The 13,765-nt window shown below is 53.8% G+C and overlaps 5 protein-coding genes across 5 annotated transcripts; 2 read left to right on the top strand and 3 right to left on the bottom strand.

The window, feature by feature from the left end:
- Positions 1 to 8: 8 nt before the first annotated feature.
- EV422DRAFT_527934 (uncharacterized protein) lies at positions 9 to 2,499 on the bottom strand. Its single transcript, XM_053070238.1, has 10 exons — positions 2,212 to 2,499; positions 1,963 to 2,148; positions 1,756 to 1,891; positions 1,536 to 1,678; positions 1,261 to 1,456; positions 1,047 to 1,177; positions 894 to 962; positions 596 to 811; positions 368 to 520; positions 9 to 305 (listed from the first exon to the last, which is right to left on the bottom strand). The coding sequence occupies exons 1-10, from the start codon at positions 2,284 to 2,286 to the stop codon at positions 213 to 215; spliced, it is 1,398 nt and encodes a 465-aa protein (XP_052925932.1). The 5' UTR covers positions 2,287 to 2,499; the 3' UTR covers positions 9 to 212.
- Positions 2,500 to 2,638: 139 nt separating this feature from the next.
- Positions 2,639 to 4,168, bottom strand: EV422DRAFT_527931 (uncharacterized protein). The gene is made up of 5 exons (XM_053070237.1): positions 3,850 to 4,168; positions 3,695 to 3,775; positions 3,431 to 3,571; positions 3,162 to 3,277; positions 2,639 to 3,085 (listed from the first exon to the last, which is right to left on the bottom strand). Exons 1-5 carry the CDS (start codon positions 4,129 to 4,131, stop codon positions 2,794 to 2,796), a joined length of 912 nt encoding a protein of 303 aa, XP_052925931.1. The 5' UTR covers positions 4,132 to 4,168; the 3' UTR covers positions 2,639 to 2,793.
- Positions 4,169 to 4,205: 37 nt separating this feature from the next.
- EV422DRAFT_527930 (RanBP1 domain-containing protein) lies at positions 4,206 to 6,285 on the bottom strand. The gene is made up of 5 exons (XM_053070236.1): positions 6,110 to 6,285; positions 5,571 to 5,698; positions 5,112 to 5,263; positions 4,921 to 5,049; positions 4,206 to 4,852 (listed from the first exon to the last, which is right to left on the bottom strand). The coding sequence occupies exons 1-5, from the start codon at positions 6,125 to 6,127 to the stop codon at positions 4,488 to 4,490; spliced, it is 792 nt and encodes a 263-aa protein (XP_052925930.1). The 5' UTR covers positions 6,128 to 6,285; the 3' UTR covers positions 4,206 to 4,487.
- A 1,601-nt stretch (positions 6,286 to 7,886) lies between these two features.
- On the top strand, positions 7,887 to 11,809 carry EV422DRAFT_39733 (uncharacterized protein). Its single transcript, XM_053066913.1, has 8 exons — positions 7,887 to 8,006; positions 8,073 to 8,668; positions 8,754 to 9,278; positions 9,815 to 10,023; positions 10,091 to 10,368; positions 10,839 to 11,008; positions 11,080 to 11,278; positions 11,336 to 11,809. The coding sequence occupies exons 2-8, from the start codon at positions 8,134 to 8,136 to the stop codon at positions 11,703 to 11,705; spliced, it is 2,286 nt and encodes a 761-aa protein (XP_052925929.1). The 5' UTR covers positions 7,887 to 8,006; positions 8,073 to 8,133; the 3' UTR covers positions 11,706 to 11,809.
- Positions 11,810 to 12,330: 521 nt separating this feature from the next.
- On the top strand, positions 12,331 to 13,329 carry EV422DRAFT_567103 (uncharacterized protein; the record flags this gene model as incomplete). Its single annotated transcript, XM_053072501.1, has 1 exon — positions 12,331 to 13,329. The coding sequence occupies one exon, from the start codon at positions 12,331 to 12,333 to the stop codon at positions 13,327 to 13,329; it is 999 nt and encodes a 332-aa protein (XP_052925928.1).
- Positions 13,330 to 13,765: the final 436 nt, after the last annotated feature.

The raw sequence follows: 13,765 nt of genomic DNA, 5'->3' as shown, positions 1-13,765 counted from the left end.
AGTCAAGTCTCCGATCCGCGCGACTTCCGTCCCTTTTCGCCAAAGGAGGAAAGCTCTCGTTCATTTACAATGTTACAGAAGAGTCTCCGAAACAAGGAGATGAGGGAGTAATGTACAGTGAACGGGTGTATAGCCTATCCAGTTGAATAGCCGTCTCCCTACAGAGCTTTGCCCGCCAACGACACAACACATGAGGATTTCTATCCAGCCCTTCAGCTCGCATGCTCCCCTTTCCGCACGCCGTCCACACTATCAAGTTGAATGTTTTCTATCATCGGGATGATGGCGTCCCACAGTTTTCCTCCCTACCAAAACGAAATCAGGTACGTGTCCCAGGCCCCCCGCCTCAAACACATCCATTCGTTACCTTCTCGTAGTACTCCATCTGGCTCTCGGTGTAATCCCTCAGAATATCCTTGAAATCGTCGATCTTAACCGCATTGAACAGATCCATTTCTTTGATGACCTCGTTCGAGAAAGCGGACGATATCGTGGTGCTTTGTTCGACCGCTTCTTTCAGCTATAACCCCGACCATGAAAAATCAGATCTTTCCCACTTCCATTACAGGCTCGCGATCCCTATTTCAACCCTTACCTCCTTGATCTTGACCTCCAATCTCTCCAGCTTGGCTTTCCTCGCCTGCTCATGATTGACGTTCCTGAAATCGTTGTACTTGTCCTTGATCAGTCCCAGAATGCCTCCGTCGCCTTTTCCCTGTGCCGTGCGCTCGCGGTCGATGATGTGGTTGCCGAGGTATCGCTCGAGCTCTTCGTGGTCGATCTGCTTTTGGTCGCGGATTTTAAGGACTTCCTGGGGAAAATGAAGAGTTGGGGAGTGTCAATGATGAAATGCGACAGGAGAGGAGGGAATGGAAAGACATGATTGTTCTTACTTTGACGGAATGGCTGTATGCGATGTATTCGCGGATTTCGCCGACGAGATCTGTATCCTCTCGTAAGGTCTGCGTAGAGGTACCGAAATGGCTTCGGTGAGCTTCCATATCTTGCAGCTACTGAAAATTCTCTTTCACAAAGGTAAGCCATACCTTCTCGTGCAATAACTTGGCAATCTCCCGTAACGTGGACCCAAACTCGGACAATGGCTCCGATATTTGCGTCTCCATAGATGCCATTGTCGTGATGCTGCGATGTAAATCCGCCGTATCCGTCTCCAAGTCTAGTTCGCAACATCACATGATATGGTCAGGATCTCAAATAGACAGCGAAGTGTCCTCGTCAAACTGCATCCAGTGATCTAACCTGATTGCTCCTTCAGCAGTTTGATATTGAGGCGCTCCACAGTCTTCAGGTTCTCCTCAAACTTCTCCACGCTCTCCTTGTACTCCAAAAACTTCGGGTCCGGTTCCCGGACTTTCGACACGACGTTGAGGATCGCATCGCTGATGGATTCGAAAACGTGGCTGTCCCGCCTCTTTGCTACTGCATCGGCTCCCTGCTGCAAGTAGTCGAAATGTTAACGCTTTCGCCTTCGCTTTTCGTCGGTGATCGCTCCTCATGCTACTGTATGTGCATACCAGGTCCCCGGGTTGCAAGAACTTCTTGATGGCGGCACTGTTCTGCAGTGTTGGATGCCGAGTCACCCGGTTGATGTAGGTCTGGAGGGAGTATCTTCGCTTCTCTATGAACTCAGTGCTGAAGCGGTCGCCCGTTATGTATTCTACCGTCAATCGGCGTCAGTCCTTCGCTCATCCGTAAACGTCATCTACTACTCGGACAATTCTCCGCTATCCGTACCCATGCGGTGCTTTCCCGGTAATGGTGGTATTATGCATGCTGGGTATTCCTCGCTCAGAGTTCCATGCAGCCATGCAAAGTCCTGGAACCGTCTTCGTGTTGAAAGATTTGACCGAGCGAAGCTTGGTAGTGTAGACTGCAGGTACCGAAACCGATAGTTCAGTAAAAGTACGACAGACATAGCAGCAAAACGATCTCTGGCCCAACCTTTGTGTCGATAGCATAGGTGACAAACGCGCTCGATCCCTCTCCATGCTTTTGTGCATCGGTGACAGTAACCTTCAAGGCGTTATTCGCCGTGAGTCCGAAAGTGGTGAGTGTTTGGCGGGTGGGGGAGGTCGAAGATGATGGCCCAATTTGTGGGTCGTCGTCGGGTGTCAGAGCGCTCGTTGCCTGTAAAGGGGATGAGGATGAGTACCGAGCCTTTTCAGAGTGCGTGATGATACTGTGTTGTACATGGGTTTCTAGGGGATTTGAGGGGGTGTCCCAGGGGACCTCGCTGTACTCTTCGCTCATATAGACTTCTTCCATTGCTGGGTGACGCTGGAATGACTTGTGCCAGGTGTACGCGGGGAGTCGAAGAACGAGGCTTGAAGGTGTGGATCGGGAGAAAAACGGCTGGCTTGCCGACCGACTCAGCTGGCTGTCGTAGAATACGGCGAACGTCTATCGGCTATGCACAGACGCAGATGGTGCGGACAAGAGACGTTGGGGTTCAGTCGGGATGGGCCGGTGAGACTTGGCAGCTCCAGTTGTTGCAACCTGCAAGTGGGCGGCGGCCAACTCCAGTCGCCACACGTCACCGCTCAAAGTGACTCACGCCAAACTGATGACAACACAACCACCTCGAACATCCCGCTCGCTCCCCCGCAGTCCCAACCCACCAATTCCCGATGGGCTCTTAAACTTCAGATTCAACCTTATATCCAAAAACATATGGCACGCAAACGATGCACTCCACATTCACCCCCAAATACTCTCTGCAACTGTGCAATGCTCATGACGGAAAGGCATGTCCACAAATCCATTTCATCCTCCTCACTTCCCTCCAACCTTAACCTCAGCCTGCGCATTCCTCGCCTGCTGCTGCTGCTGCTGCTCCGCCGAAGCAGCCCCAGCCGATCGCGGGATCTGGCTCTCATTGCCCGCTCCAGCTCCATACGTATACGCAGATCCTTGCTGCTGCTGCTGCTGCTGCTGTGGATTAGCACGCTCAGAAGCCGAAGACCGGCGTCGCTGCACCTCCCGCACGACTTCCTGCCCTATTTGCTCTTTTTGGGTCCGTGTGGCGGCGGGGAGGGATGAGAGATCTTCAATGCTACGGCGTGCTCTGTACGAGGGAGATTATAGGGTGGTTAGGTGGTGTTCACAGCGGGATTGTGGTACTTGAAGCGATTTGTACGCACTTCTCTTGATCTGCCCACTCATCAACGGCCTTTCCGCACGTTCGGCGTATCGCCAGGCCGATTTCCTCGGACTGGTTGGTTTCCAAGACTCGGCGGCGTTGTTCTTGCTCTTCCAACTGTGCACGCGTGCGCCAAATAAGGGGAGATTCATTGGATCAGCGACTGGAGCATCAGCTAACTCTCCATTCGTTCCCCAGAAGATTTCGTCCTCACTCCCATCTCCTCACACGGACACTTTCCCACAAATACCCCATCTTTTCGTTACTCACCGCAATAGCCTTCTCAATATTCTGCTTCTTCAACAGCTCTTCCTGGATACTACCCTTCTCAGCCTCCACAATCCGTCTCTGTCGCTCGGCTTCCATCTGACGGTCGGCTTCCTTGGCAGCCAATTTGCGCGAGGCGTCTACCTGTGGAGTTTTGCAATCAGGGTCAATCATCAGGCCCTTTGCGCGAAGGCTAGCCAGTGTATAGGTGCAACACAGCAAAGAGGGCGCCTCCCCAACCCCAACGTTGCGTTGATCAATCCATACCTGAGCCTCAGCTGCAGTAATCTCCTCATTCGCCGTCCTCACCGCCTCAGTCTCCAAACGAGTCACCCGCTCTCGGTTTTCCTAATCAAAGGAAAAAAAACACGTAAACAAACCCCTGTCACACAGCTGACAGGACTGCTCCTCTGTCGTCTCACCTGCCGTAAACGCCTCTCCTCCTCGGTCTCGTCCTCTAGTCTCACGGGCTCGGGGAAGGGCATGGTTGGGGTGTACGAGTTTTGATATGAGATAGTGGATGGTTTTCTTTCGGTCGAGTTGTTGCAGGTGAACGGACGTGTGAAGAGTTTGGAAATCGACTGGTCAGGCACCTGATGAACAAGGTTGGGAGACGAGTTACGCGTGGCTGTCAAAACGGGGCTTTCGGCGGTTGGCGTACAAAGTTCAGGGGAGGTCACGTAAGCTCCACAATAACGCGCCATCTCCGACGCCCCGCGAATATGCAGGGTAAGGAGGCAGGAGCAGACGAGTCGGTACTCAAGTCAGGACGAATGTGCGGGTAAGGCAGTCTTAGGTACTGTACATGAGTGCGGCCGAAGAATTTGTCAATGTGTCCAAAAGGGTGAATGAAAGAGGGGAGAGATATTCCGGGCGCATAGTATTACCCACGGTGTATGAGTTCAAGCCAAAAGTAACAATCAGAGGGGGGAGGCAGATGAGAGAGGACTCAAAAGATAGACATCCGATGTAGAGGGGAATAGGGAATGGGAAGGGAAGGGGTGAGGTTGAAGAAAGGGTGAGAACGGGAACATTGAAAGGGGTGGGACGCAGAGATCGGCTATTCCGCCTTTGTGTGCTCCTCCGTAGCACCCTCCGCCTTCGGTGTCTCAGTGTGAGCACCCTCAGCAACGATTTCCTTGTGCGGCTCGTGCGCTGCTGGCTCCGCTGTAGCAGGTGCAGAAGGCTCCTTCGGTTCCTCGTGCGCGGGCTTGGGCTCCTCAACTGGTGCCTCGTGTTTCACGGGCTCCTCGTGCTTAGCGGGCGCAGGCTCCTCATGCTTGGGCTCCTCGTGCTTAGCGGGCGCAGGCTCCTCATGCTTGGGCTCCTCATGCTTGAGCTCCTCGTGGGCAGGAGCACTCTTCGAACCCACGCCGGCGTTGTGTTTCTGCGCATCCTCGAAAGCCTCCTTGAACTTGTTCGCATCTTTTCGGAAAATTCGATTGGTTAAGGGACAGTCCCTCAATCTTTCAAGAATCATTCCCACAACTCACTCTCAGAGTTCGCAAAACGGATGGCAAGGAGCTCGTGAGTGGCGTCTCCCTCCGAAACATCCGCCAGGGTGCTCCACACCCAGGACCTGTCGGAGCCGACGTTGGGCTTCAGCTCCATCTCGGATGTTACTAAAAGAGACAGATCAGTTCTGATGAATTCAAAGCGAGATGATCAGACTGTTAAAACTCACTGTAGTGGTTGGCACAGATCTTGTGGGTCTTCTCACGACGCATCAGGATGCGGATCTTCTGGCTCTCCTTGTGCTTCAGCAACTTCACGTCACCGGTTCCACGCTCCTTCCACTCGTTCAGGCCCTTGTCGAATCGGAAGAGTTTCGAGCGCCTAGATTTTGCGAATTCATTGTCCATCAATATCGTGCTCTTATCGAGTTGACTTTTGCATGTGCTCTGTCCCATTGCTGCGAGGTCTCTCCCCCGGTCCCATTCACTCCCAGTCCCTTCGTGCTCACGTATTGGGCAAGCATCCTATGTCACATTCTGGATAGGCGATGCCCCGATGCAAACCCGACGGTGAAGCCCTCGTCTCGCATAACTCCAATACCGCCGCTGCCAATTCTGCTTCGTTTGCATTTCCCAACTTCCAACCGTCCTGCAACTCATCAGTCTGACGAGGGGATGTCCAAACTCACATCTTGAAGAGCGCCTCATCATCTTCCTCCCCAGTCTTAATCTCATCGAGCTGCTCCAGCTTCATGACGGGCTCAAAATGCACGTCCACGGAGGGGGCAACCTCCTCCTCGGCACCGGTATTTCCTTCCTATGAATTCGACATACGGGCGATCGTTAAAAATGAATTCCTTGTTCCCACTAGTCAAGATTTCGTCCCCATAGCAGACGCTGTTCACTAGTCCCGCAACTCCCTCCTTTGTTTTCTGTCTTCCACAGCGTCCCCGAAGTCCACGTCGCTGCCGGGAGTCACTTTATAGGCTGTGATTGCTTCCAATCTCGCTGTTGGACCATCTGTCTTTAACGCGTTCCCAGGCTCGAAATTCCCACGGTCCTATGACACCCCGAGCTAGGGTAGATGGGTCCCATCCTCCAAGCCTGCTTGTTTTACGTTCCACTCGTTGCTCGCACGCTAGTCTCATCATCGCGCAATGCCATCCCGCATCATCGCGTCTCTATGCCCCCTGCCGAAAATATTAACACGGAGTTGGAGAAAACGCACCAGGTGTTCTTCAGACATATTTGCTATTTCGATTTCGATAACGGATGGATGGATGAATGGATGGATGCCTATATATATAGCTGTGCTTGCTTTGCGAATGGACGGATGGATGGATGGATGGAAGAGCGTTGGTTCACCGTGGGCCGCGTAGATTGATGTGCACGCGTCAACTTCATAAGGTTCCCCGGGGATTTGCTACCTGATTTGCTACCATCTGGCGGGATATATACTCGCTCTCGACTTCCGCAATCGCTTGGGGCAGCCTGGAATAGGGGCAGTCTCGCAGTACGCTCTCGACTCCCGCAATCGCTTGGGGCAGCCCGGAATAGGGGCAGTCTCGCGGTACGCTCTCTCAACTTCCCAATCGCTTCGCTGTCATAGTTGCTTCGCCGCCGGACACCATAGCAATAGCAATAGGTCTATGATACAGAAATCGTTTCCGCTCTCACCAATTTACAATGTTATTGTTCTGATGTTCTTTGAGATCCAATCTAAGGACCGTTCCTGCCTCACCCTGAGCTCTTCTAGCTGGCCCACCACTACGTCAATGTTGCCCGGACATATACCTCCTTCCCGTTTATCAGCACATCTCTTCACAAAGTCAATAATGACCTTCCGCCGGTTGAAAAACCTCTGCTCGTTCCCTTTCCGCCAGCGTGCACCCCACTTCCTCTCCAACACCTCAATTGGTGGCCCACCTCCGAGTCCGTATGTCCATTCCCGCCATAAGTCTTGCACCGTGTGAATTCCCCTGCTCATGTGATGGACCGGTGGGTTCTCCTCTTCTGGCCCCGCCGTTGAATGGTTCAATGGTTGTGCAGTTGACGGAACCGTGTTTATTGTTGTTGTTGTTGTCGCCGCCGTGGGTGTAGTGGAGATTGCCATCAATGTTGATGGTGTGTGGATGGTTGACGGGACTAGCGCCGTTGGGAAGTCCACATTGAGCGAGAGCCAACACAGTTAACGCAGCTACTACGCCAAACGCCAGAGAAGCCGCCGCCGCCGCCGCCGCTGCCCTAGAAATCACTCAGATCAATACGCACGACAACGTTGCGGATATATTTACCAAATCCCTAGATGAAAACAAACACTGGAAGTTTGTTCACGCTCTAGGGTTGCGCCGAAAGGCCGATGTTGCCTGATACAGCGATGCGCTCTTTTCCTACTCCCAGGATCTATTTTTCCTCACGGAGGTTTTTGCGACTGGGAGAGGTTTTTACCGAGGCATTCACGACTACGACGGCGAAGCGACAACACATCCCATGCCGGTCGACCTCCCGCAAGCGGCGGTCGTGCTCAGCACTGGAAGCGTCGAGATCAGCGATGGCGGAAGCGATGGCGGAAGTTGATGGCGTAAAGTTCAGGGCGTAACGAATCGCGAGCCCGGCTCCTACTCCGATCTGGACTCAAGCGATCGTGACTTGAAGAGCGAATCGCGAGTCCGGCTCCTACTCCGATCTGGACTCAAGCGATTGCGGAAGTTGAGAGCGGAACGTTCTATGGGATCATGCAGAGCGACTGCGACGGCGACTGCGGACTGAATTCGATCTGCAGTCTGAGAGGGAGTGTTGTAAACAGCCAGTTTCAGCCACAGCTTCCTTTTTATAGCTACCGTACCCCCCCTTTTTCTTCTCTGCAGATAGAGAGCTGGTTGTGTGTGTGGGCAGACCGTCCGATCGAATGTCTATAAAACGAGTGGTGTGTGTGAAAGGGGAATAAAGTAACGAGTTCCACAACACCCACATCCTTTACACGCGTGTAAAAGAACGTGGGGATCCCCACTCTACTCTTCGCGCTCCTCACGCTCCTTACTGTACACTGCTTACAGCCTTCACGCTCGGCCTTACCGGAACCCAGCGCAATTGCGAGCAGATGTGTACTCGCCGACCACCACCAGGTAACAACCGCAATTCCTCACCGTTCTCAGCTTCATTACCACAACACTGAGTTCTTTGACACACAGCTATCAAGGCGATCACCTGCAACACCTGTCTCGGCTGAACTTAAGGCACAGCACGGCCATCATGTCATCACACCAGGCGCTCCAGGGGCACCGGTGGGGTGGCTTCTTTACGGGAGCAACCACACCACGGCGGAAGAGGAGGAAGGTTACTCCGGTTACCCCGCGGCTGCCCATAAATCCGCCAACCGCTGTGCAGACACCAATGCAACCCCCGCGATTCGATTTCCCACCTTCTGTCCAGCGCCACTTGCCCCAAGCAATTGCAGACATGGTTAGCGAGAGCTCCGGCGATGAAGACGGGCAACAGCAACAGCAGCGAGGGCTCTCACCCGCGGACAGGGGTCTGCAGCGTCCGTTGAACCTCCCAGCTCCCATCCCTTTCCCTTTTCCCAGCACACCGGGATCCCTGGTGTATGAACCCCCGCCACCACCACCAGCTCAACGACCCCGCCCGCAAACACATGCCAGCACTAAGGTTTCGCTTCACCGAATCATCCAAAATCACAATCAAGTCCAAAGGGAGCGCCTGACAACGTTCATCGCCGATGTTCAGGTCCTTGCGCGCCACACCACGTTCTTCCTCAAGTACTACCTTGGTGAGTTTTTGAGGTACACTGTATATTTCCCATAATATTTCCCATAACAATGTCCTGACTGCTACATCTGCCCACCCCACCACAGCTGATCATCCTCTACACGATTTCCCGGACATCACCGACAAGCACAGTAGTGTGATATTTGAGCTACTAAACAATCCGGGCTATAACGGCAATCCGGTCATAGCGCAAGAGTTGCGTCCACGGGTTCAAGAGTACCGTAATGTTCACGGATTTGCCCCCATCCGCATGCGAAATAGCCAACAGACCGCGGCGTACACGGCTACGAGCATCTTCACAAACCTCAAAGTTAACGTACAAGAGCATTTCATGCAAATGTTTCTGCGCTACGTCAATGAAAGGCTTGGTTTGAAGCAAGTCGTACTGCATCTTCGGAGAGCCGGAGTCAGCCGAGCGCAGCGCCAACAGTATTATTGGCGTGTCCGTCAATTCAGAAAGTACGCGACATTTGAAGAGTACCCAACCGAAGAGGAGTTTGCCGGCCTCACACGACTTGAGCGGACTCTCCTCGACGACTTATGGGCTCTGTTTCCTCCCCAGGATGAACCGCTTGCATACAGTCTTGATGTGGACGCAATGCCATATTTAGGTGAGTTGCATCCTGTACATTTATCCACTCTCCCCCCCCCCCCCCCCTCCAGCTCGTGCGTGCTGCGCAGCGAGCCGGGACCCCGGCCGACGTGATTCGCGATGCGCTGTTGCCATCGCCGATGGCGCGCCGAACATACACGCTCAAGCCCACATCTCGCGGCGGTGGGCATACAGCAGCACTGGGAGTTCGCGCGGCGTTTGCGCGGGTCCTTGCTAGGCGACCGACAGTGCCTCCCTTGGTATGTCGACCTGGTCGAGTGGCTGCCTGCCGGGACCCCGGCCAACGTGGTTCGCGTTGCGCTGTCGCCGCTGGGCGCCCGCACGCTTGGCTCCTGCGGGCCCCCGACCCCCCCCCCCCTTCTCGCCCCCTCCTCCCCCGCCTCGACGACGCCCCCAGTGCGCGCACAGCGGGCCCGGGGCACGGCCGATGCTCTTGCCCACCGCCACAGCGTCGACGTAACCACTCGCCCCCTTTGCCCCCCCCCCCCTCGGCTTCCTCTTTTGTCTAATCATGGTCCACACCTGCCTCACCAGGTGCCTATTGTGAGCTCTCACGCCTCTATGAGCGCCGTGGAATGCGGCTGTTTTCCGCTATCCCGCTGCGCAAATCTCGAATCCAGTCGTCTGTTCGGATCGACACGAAGATCCTAGCCACTCATATCTTGGGCTTGAGCCGCCGTCGCATGGGGAAACCCACTGATGAACGCAAGCGGGAGCTGTGGGGGCAGTTTATCAACGTGAATGTAAGTTAAGTCTGTACCCTTCTGTGCTTGATTCAATCAGATTACGTCGCTGAATGACGGATTGTAGGACAAGGTCTTCAAACATCGAAAGAAGCTTGGTCTCAAGTTCGATGGGTCAATTAGCACCGACGGGTATTCCGTTACCATCCACTTCAAGAAGCCAGGGCTCAAGTATGGGTATCGGGCCCGGAAGCGCAGCAAGGCCCAAATGCGGGAAGAAGTCAAGCAGCTGTATTTTGAGCACCACATTGACGACTTAAGGGAGGCTCCAAACATCGTCTGCATTGATCCGGGCAAGCGTGACCTCCTATTCTGTCGAGACAACAAGAAGGAGCGGCCATTTCGGTAAGTTTCAGATTACTACTGCCCTGCTGTCCCCACCATCCCCCCCCCCCCCCCCAACCCTCGACTTTGCGGAAGATGGTGCGGAGGTGTTTGCGGACGTTGACTTGGAAGGGGTGGTTCCCCTGTTTGCGGACACGGGCAACGAAGTCGGTCCAGACGGCGTTGGCGGCTTCCACAGCCATTTTGCCACCGTCGCGGATCTGGGCGAGGAGTTCGTTGATAGAGTTGGACGAGCACGGAGCTGTCGATGGGAAGCGGCCGCGGAGGGAGCGACCAATGAGGGAGCGGCCGCGGTTGGTTTGCTTGTCGCCGTCGCGCGTCATATCGCTCGTCGCGTGGCCCATGTTGATGACCTGCATGACGGTGTCGAGGCCAACCCTGTCCTCGTCCCCATCCCCACCATCCCCCCCCCCCCTTCACTGTCCCCACCATCCGTTGTCACATTCTCACAAAACACCGCCCCTCATCAGATATACATCCAATCAACGGGCGGTCGAGACAAAGTCGCGGTACTTTCGGAGAGACATGACAGAGCGGAAGATCAATGCCGGCGTTGCTGAGATGGAATCACAGATTCCATCGCACAAGAGCATGAACATCGAGGCGTTCTCAGCGTTCATTGTGGATCACGTACATGCGGGTATGATGTTCTACTTCAATTGTGATTTTCAAATTTAGTAATCCATGGGCTGACATCCATCTATATCCCAGATCCCGCCCTGGATGAGTTTTACCGGGATGAGATTCATGTCGCTCGCAGATTCAAGGCGTTCTCACTGCGGCAAAGGTCTGAGAGCAAGCTCATTAAGAACATGCGACGCCGGTATGGAAAGCATTTTTCGGTCATCTTGGGTGATTGGAGCGATGCTGGGAAAACGATGCGCTTTCAGGAGTCATCAAAGACCAAAGGGTGAGTGACCATCATGGTTTTTTATGTACTATAATATGCTAACTCATCATGGAACAGATTCCGCACACTCTTTGCGAGAAACAGCATTCCATGCTACTTGCTGGATGAGTATCGAAAGTCGTCCGTGTGCCCCGACTGCCACGGCCGTGTGAAGAAAAACATCCGACAGCGGCTGTCATCTCGGCCATGGCAAGCTAGAAAGGGGAGAATGGAATTCGTCCATGGATTGGTGGGTTGCCCCAACCCTGAATGTATCAACCAAGACTGGACGCCATTTGAGATTCCTGGAAGACGACGACCACTACGACTACGGATGAGAGTGCACAATCGGGACGTCCTGAGCACCAAGAATTTCCTCTCGATTGTGCGTTCGGTGGTGTTTGGCAATGGCCGCAGACCAGACGCATTCTCCCGTAACCGTAGGTAGTCTAGATTTCACCCCATCCCATTTTCCGTGGTGGTTATCTGCCATCCACATCATTGTACCTCTGCCTGAGGCGTCGCCGATGATGGCAACTTGTATACTCGACTGCCTAGACGGAGCAAAGGCTTCAGGACCTTCGAGCTCAGCGCTCACATACGCCCGCGCGTCGATTGCAGCGTCTCTGTTTCTGGTTCCTTCTCCGCCTTCCTTTTTACTGCATTCCTTTTGGGAATGGCGCAACAGCAAGGTGCAAGAGCGGACTCTGGCTGGCGTTGCGGGAGAGGAAAGCGACGAGGAGCCTTCTGTCTTTGACGTTGATGAAGCAAGTTAAAGTAGGCATTTCTCTGTTTTTAAAAGAAGATAAAAAAAATGTAATGAAACAGTTTTGAAGAGTGGCCTCTGGTGCACATATCCTACTACAATACTTGGGTGGCCGTTGGCCTGTCGGCAGAGGCCGTGGGGTTGCAAGAAGAGATGTCTGTGTGAAAAAGGGTTTCGCGCGGAAGGCAAAAAGTGAGAGAGAGCGACGCGCTTGCCGAAGACGTATGTGAGCGCTGAACCTTCGAGCGGGAACGGTAACCTCGCCTTGATTACGATTGCGGGAAAGCGCATACACAGTAACTGCGTCATGGCTGCCTCCACCTATGCCGCGAGCGCGGCGACAAGACGGGGGACCACTTTGAACCGGAACCAGTTCTATCTGGGCTACATAGTCTTTCCGGCCGAAATCAACCAAGCGACACCAGCAGAATCGTCGTTTCCCACAAACCTTCCATGTATCCAAAGTCCAACATCTCCTGAAGTTCAACGAACATTCTCAGCTGGCGACCCGACCAACCCGCCCTACCGCCGTCTCCGTGACCCCAAGTATCACCCGATTTTGGTACACCGATACGATCCCGAGGATGAGGTGGCGACTGTATTTGTGGCATCCTCCCACCTGGTCTATGCCCACCGGTTCGTCCCCGTTGCGGACGCACCATGTCTGAGGAATCAGCCCCCAGAAGGCATTCATCTCGTGCCGGACGGTTTGTTTGAGGGTCAGAGGTCATATCTCAACTTCTCCCACCCCGTCAAGTGCCAAGTCGTTTTTGAGAGTGTCAAAATTGAAAAAGGCCAGTCTCGTGACAACGCAGGTCGAGCACTGGTTGTCCACCCGAAGGATGATCAAGGTCAAATTTTTGTCACCATCGCCCCAGATGAAAAGAAGAAACTATTGAGATATCATTGGCGATACTGGAGGAATGTTAGATACGATGACAACCAAGAAGAAGACTCGAAAGATAGTGAGCCTGACGGAGGTGAAGCGGATGCTGTTGCCGGAGGTGGTGTTAATGCTGACCAACGTGGCGGTGGTGCTGGGCGAGGAGATTGTGGAAATGCTGGTGGAAGCGGCGGTGGAAGCGGCGCTGGCAGCAGCTCACAGAGCAGGAAAGCATGGGCGGAACGGGTTCAGTATGCACTCACCCATCCCGACGTCCCGGAGGAGAAGGATGATAGCCTTAAACCATTTCTGTTTGTCGTGGGACCACTCTCCCCGTTCACCCCTTTGAAAGAAATCGCATATGAACTTGAAAATGGGTTCGAAGATTGTTTGGCAAGCCATGGACGTCGGGTGGGGGCGTGAATACACAACACAGAGAAGGCTTGTATGTACATGGTTTGCAACCAATCCTTACCCTAAACCCAACAAACAACCCTCAACCTCCTCCCCCCATCCATGCTGCTAATGATTCCCCCATCAGTGCTCATCACATCACCCTCATACGCCAGATATGATTTTCCACCTATCCGTCGTCATGATTGACGGATGTTCCGGAATCTGTCGCTTCCATTGAATACAGTTCACTGTATGTACCTCGTAGATACAGTATAAGAGAATACCATGTTTTCACAATTGGCCCCTGGAAGTTGGTATGTCCTAAGGCGCATGAATATTGTACCGCACGTTACTTAGGGCGGCGGGAGCGGACGACGGGCCCCAGAACCGACCACCCTCTCCAGCACACAGGCCCCTTCCGCACTTCCAGTTCTGTACCGCCACGCCACTGCGTCTAATCAGC

This window comes from Fimicolochytrium jonesii (genome assembly GCF_025526975.1).
Source record: "Fimicolochytrium jonesii strain JEL569 chromosome Unknown EV422scaffold_10, whole genome shotgun sequence".
In the NCBI taxonomy this organism is placed as follows: domain Eukaryota; kingdom Fungi; phylum Chytridiomycota; class Chytridiomycetes; order Spizellomycetales; family Powellomycetaceae; genus Fimicolochytrium; species Fimicolochytrium jonesii.
Note: the sequence above shows the minus strand (reverse complement) of the source record. Positions and strands in the feature narration are given on the sequence as shown.

Excerpts from the sequence above, each read along its gene's own strand:
- EV422DRAFT_527934 (XM_053070238.1), bottom strand. The coding sequence starts at position 2,286 with ATGGAAGAAGTCTATATGAGCGAAGAGTACAGCGAGGTCCCCTGGGAC. Across the intron at positions 1,892-1,962 it reads CCTATGCTATCGACACAAAG|TCTACACTACCAAGCTTCGC; the intron begins GTTGGGCCAGAG and ends CGGTACCTGCAG. Across the intron at positions 1,457-1,535 it reads TCTTGCAACCCGGGGACCTG|CAGGGAGCCGATGCAGTAGC; the intron begins GTATGCACATAC and ends GACTACTTGCAG.
- EV422DRAFT_527931 (XM_053070237.1), bottom strand. The coding sequence starts at position 4,131 with ATGGCGCGTTATTGTGGAGCTTACGTGACCTCCCCTGAACTTTGTACG. Across the intron at positions 3,776-3,849 it reads AGGAGAGGCGTTTACGGCAG|GAAAACCGAGAGCGGGTGAC; the intron begins GTGAGACGACAG and ends TCCTTTGATTAG. Across the intron at positions 3,086-3,161 it reads GAGTGGGCAGATCAAGAGAA|AGCACGCCGTAGCATTGAAG; the intron begins GTGCGTACAAAT and ends TCCCTCGTACAG.
- EV422DRAFT_527930 (XM_053070236.1), bottom strand. Across the intron at positions 5,264-5,570 it reads GATGAGGCGCTCTTCAAGAT|GCGCTCGAAACTCTTCCGAT; the intron begins GTGAGTTTGGAC and ends CGCAAAATCTAG. Across the intron at positions 5,050-5,111 it reads GATCTGTGCCAACCACTACA|TAACATCCGAGATGGAGCTG; the intron begins GTGAGTTTTAAC and ends TGTCTCTTTTAG.
- EV422DRAFT_39733 (XM_053066913.1), top strand. The coding sequence starts at position 8,134 with ATGTCATCACACCAGGCGCTCCAGGGGCACCGGTGGGGTGGCTTCTTT. Across the intron at positions 9,279-9,814 it reads GGACGCAATGCCATATTTAG|GTGCCTATTGTGAGCTCTCA; the intron begins GTGAGTTGCATC and ends CTGCCTCACCAG. Across the intron at positions 10,369-10,838 it reads AAGAAGGAGCGGCCATTTCG|ATATACATCCAATCAACGGG; the intron begins GTAAGTTTCAGA and ends GCCCCTCATCAG.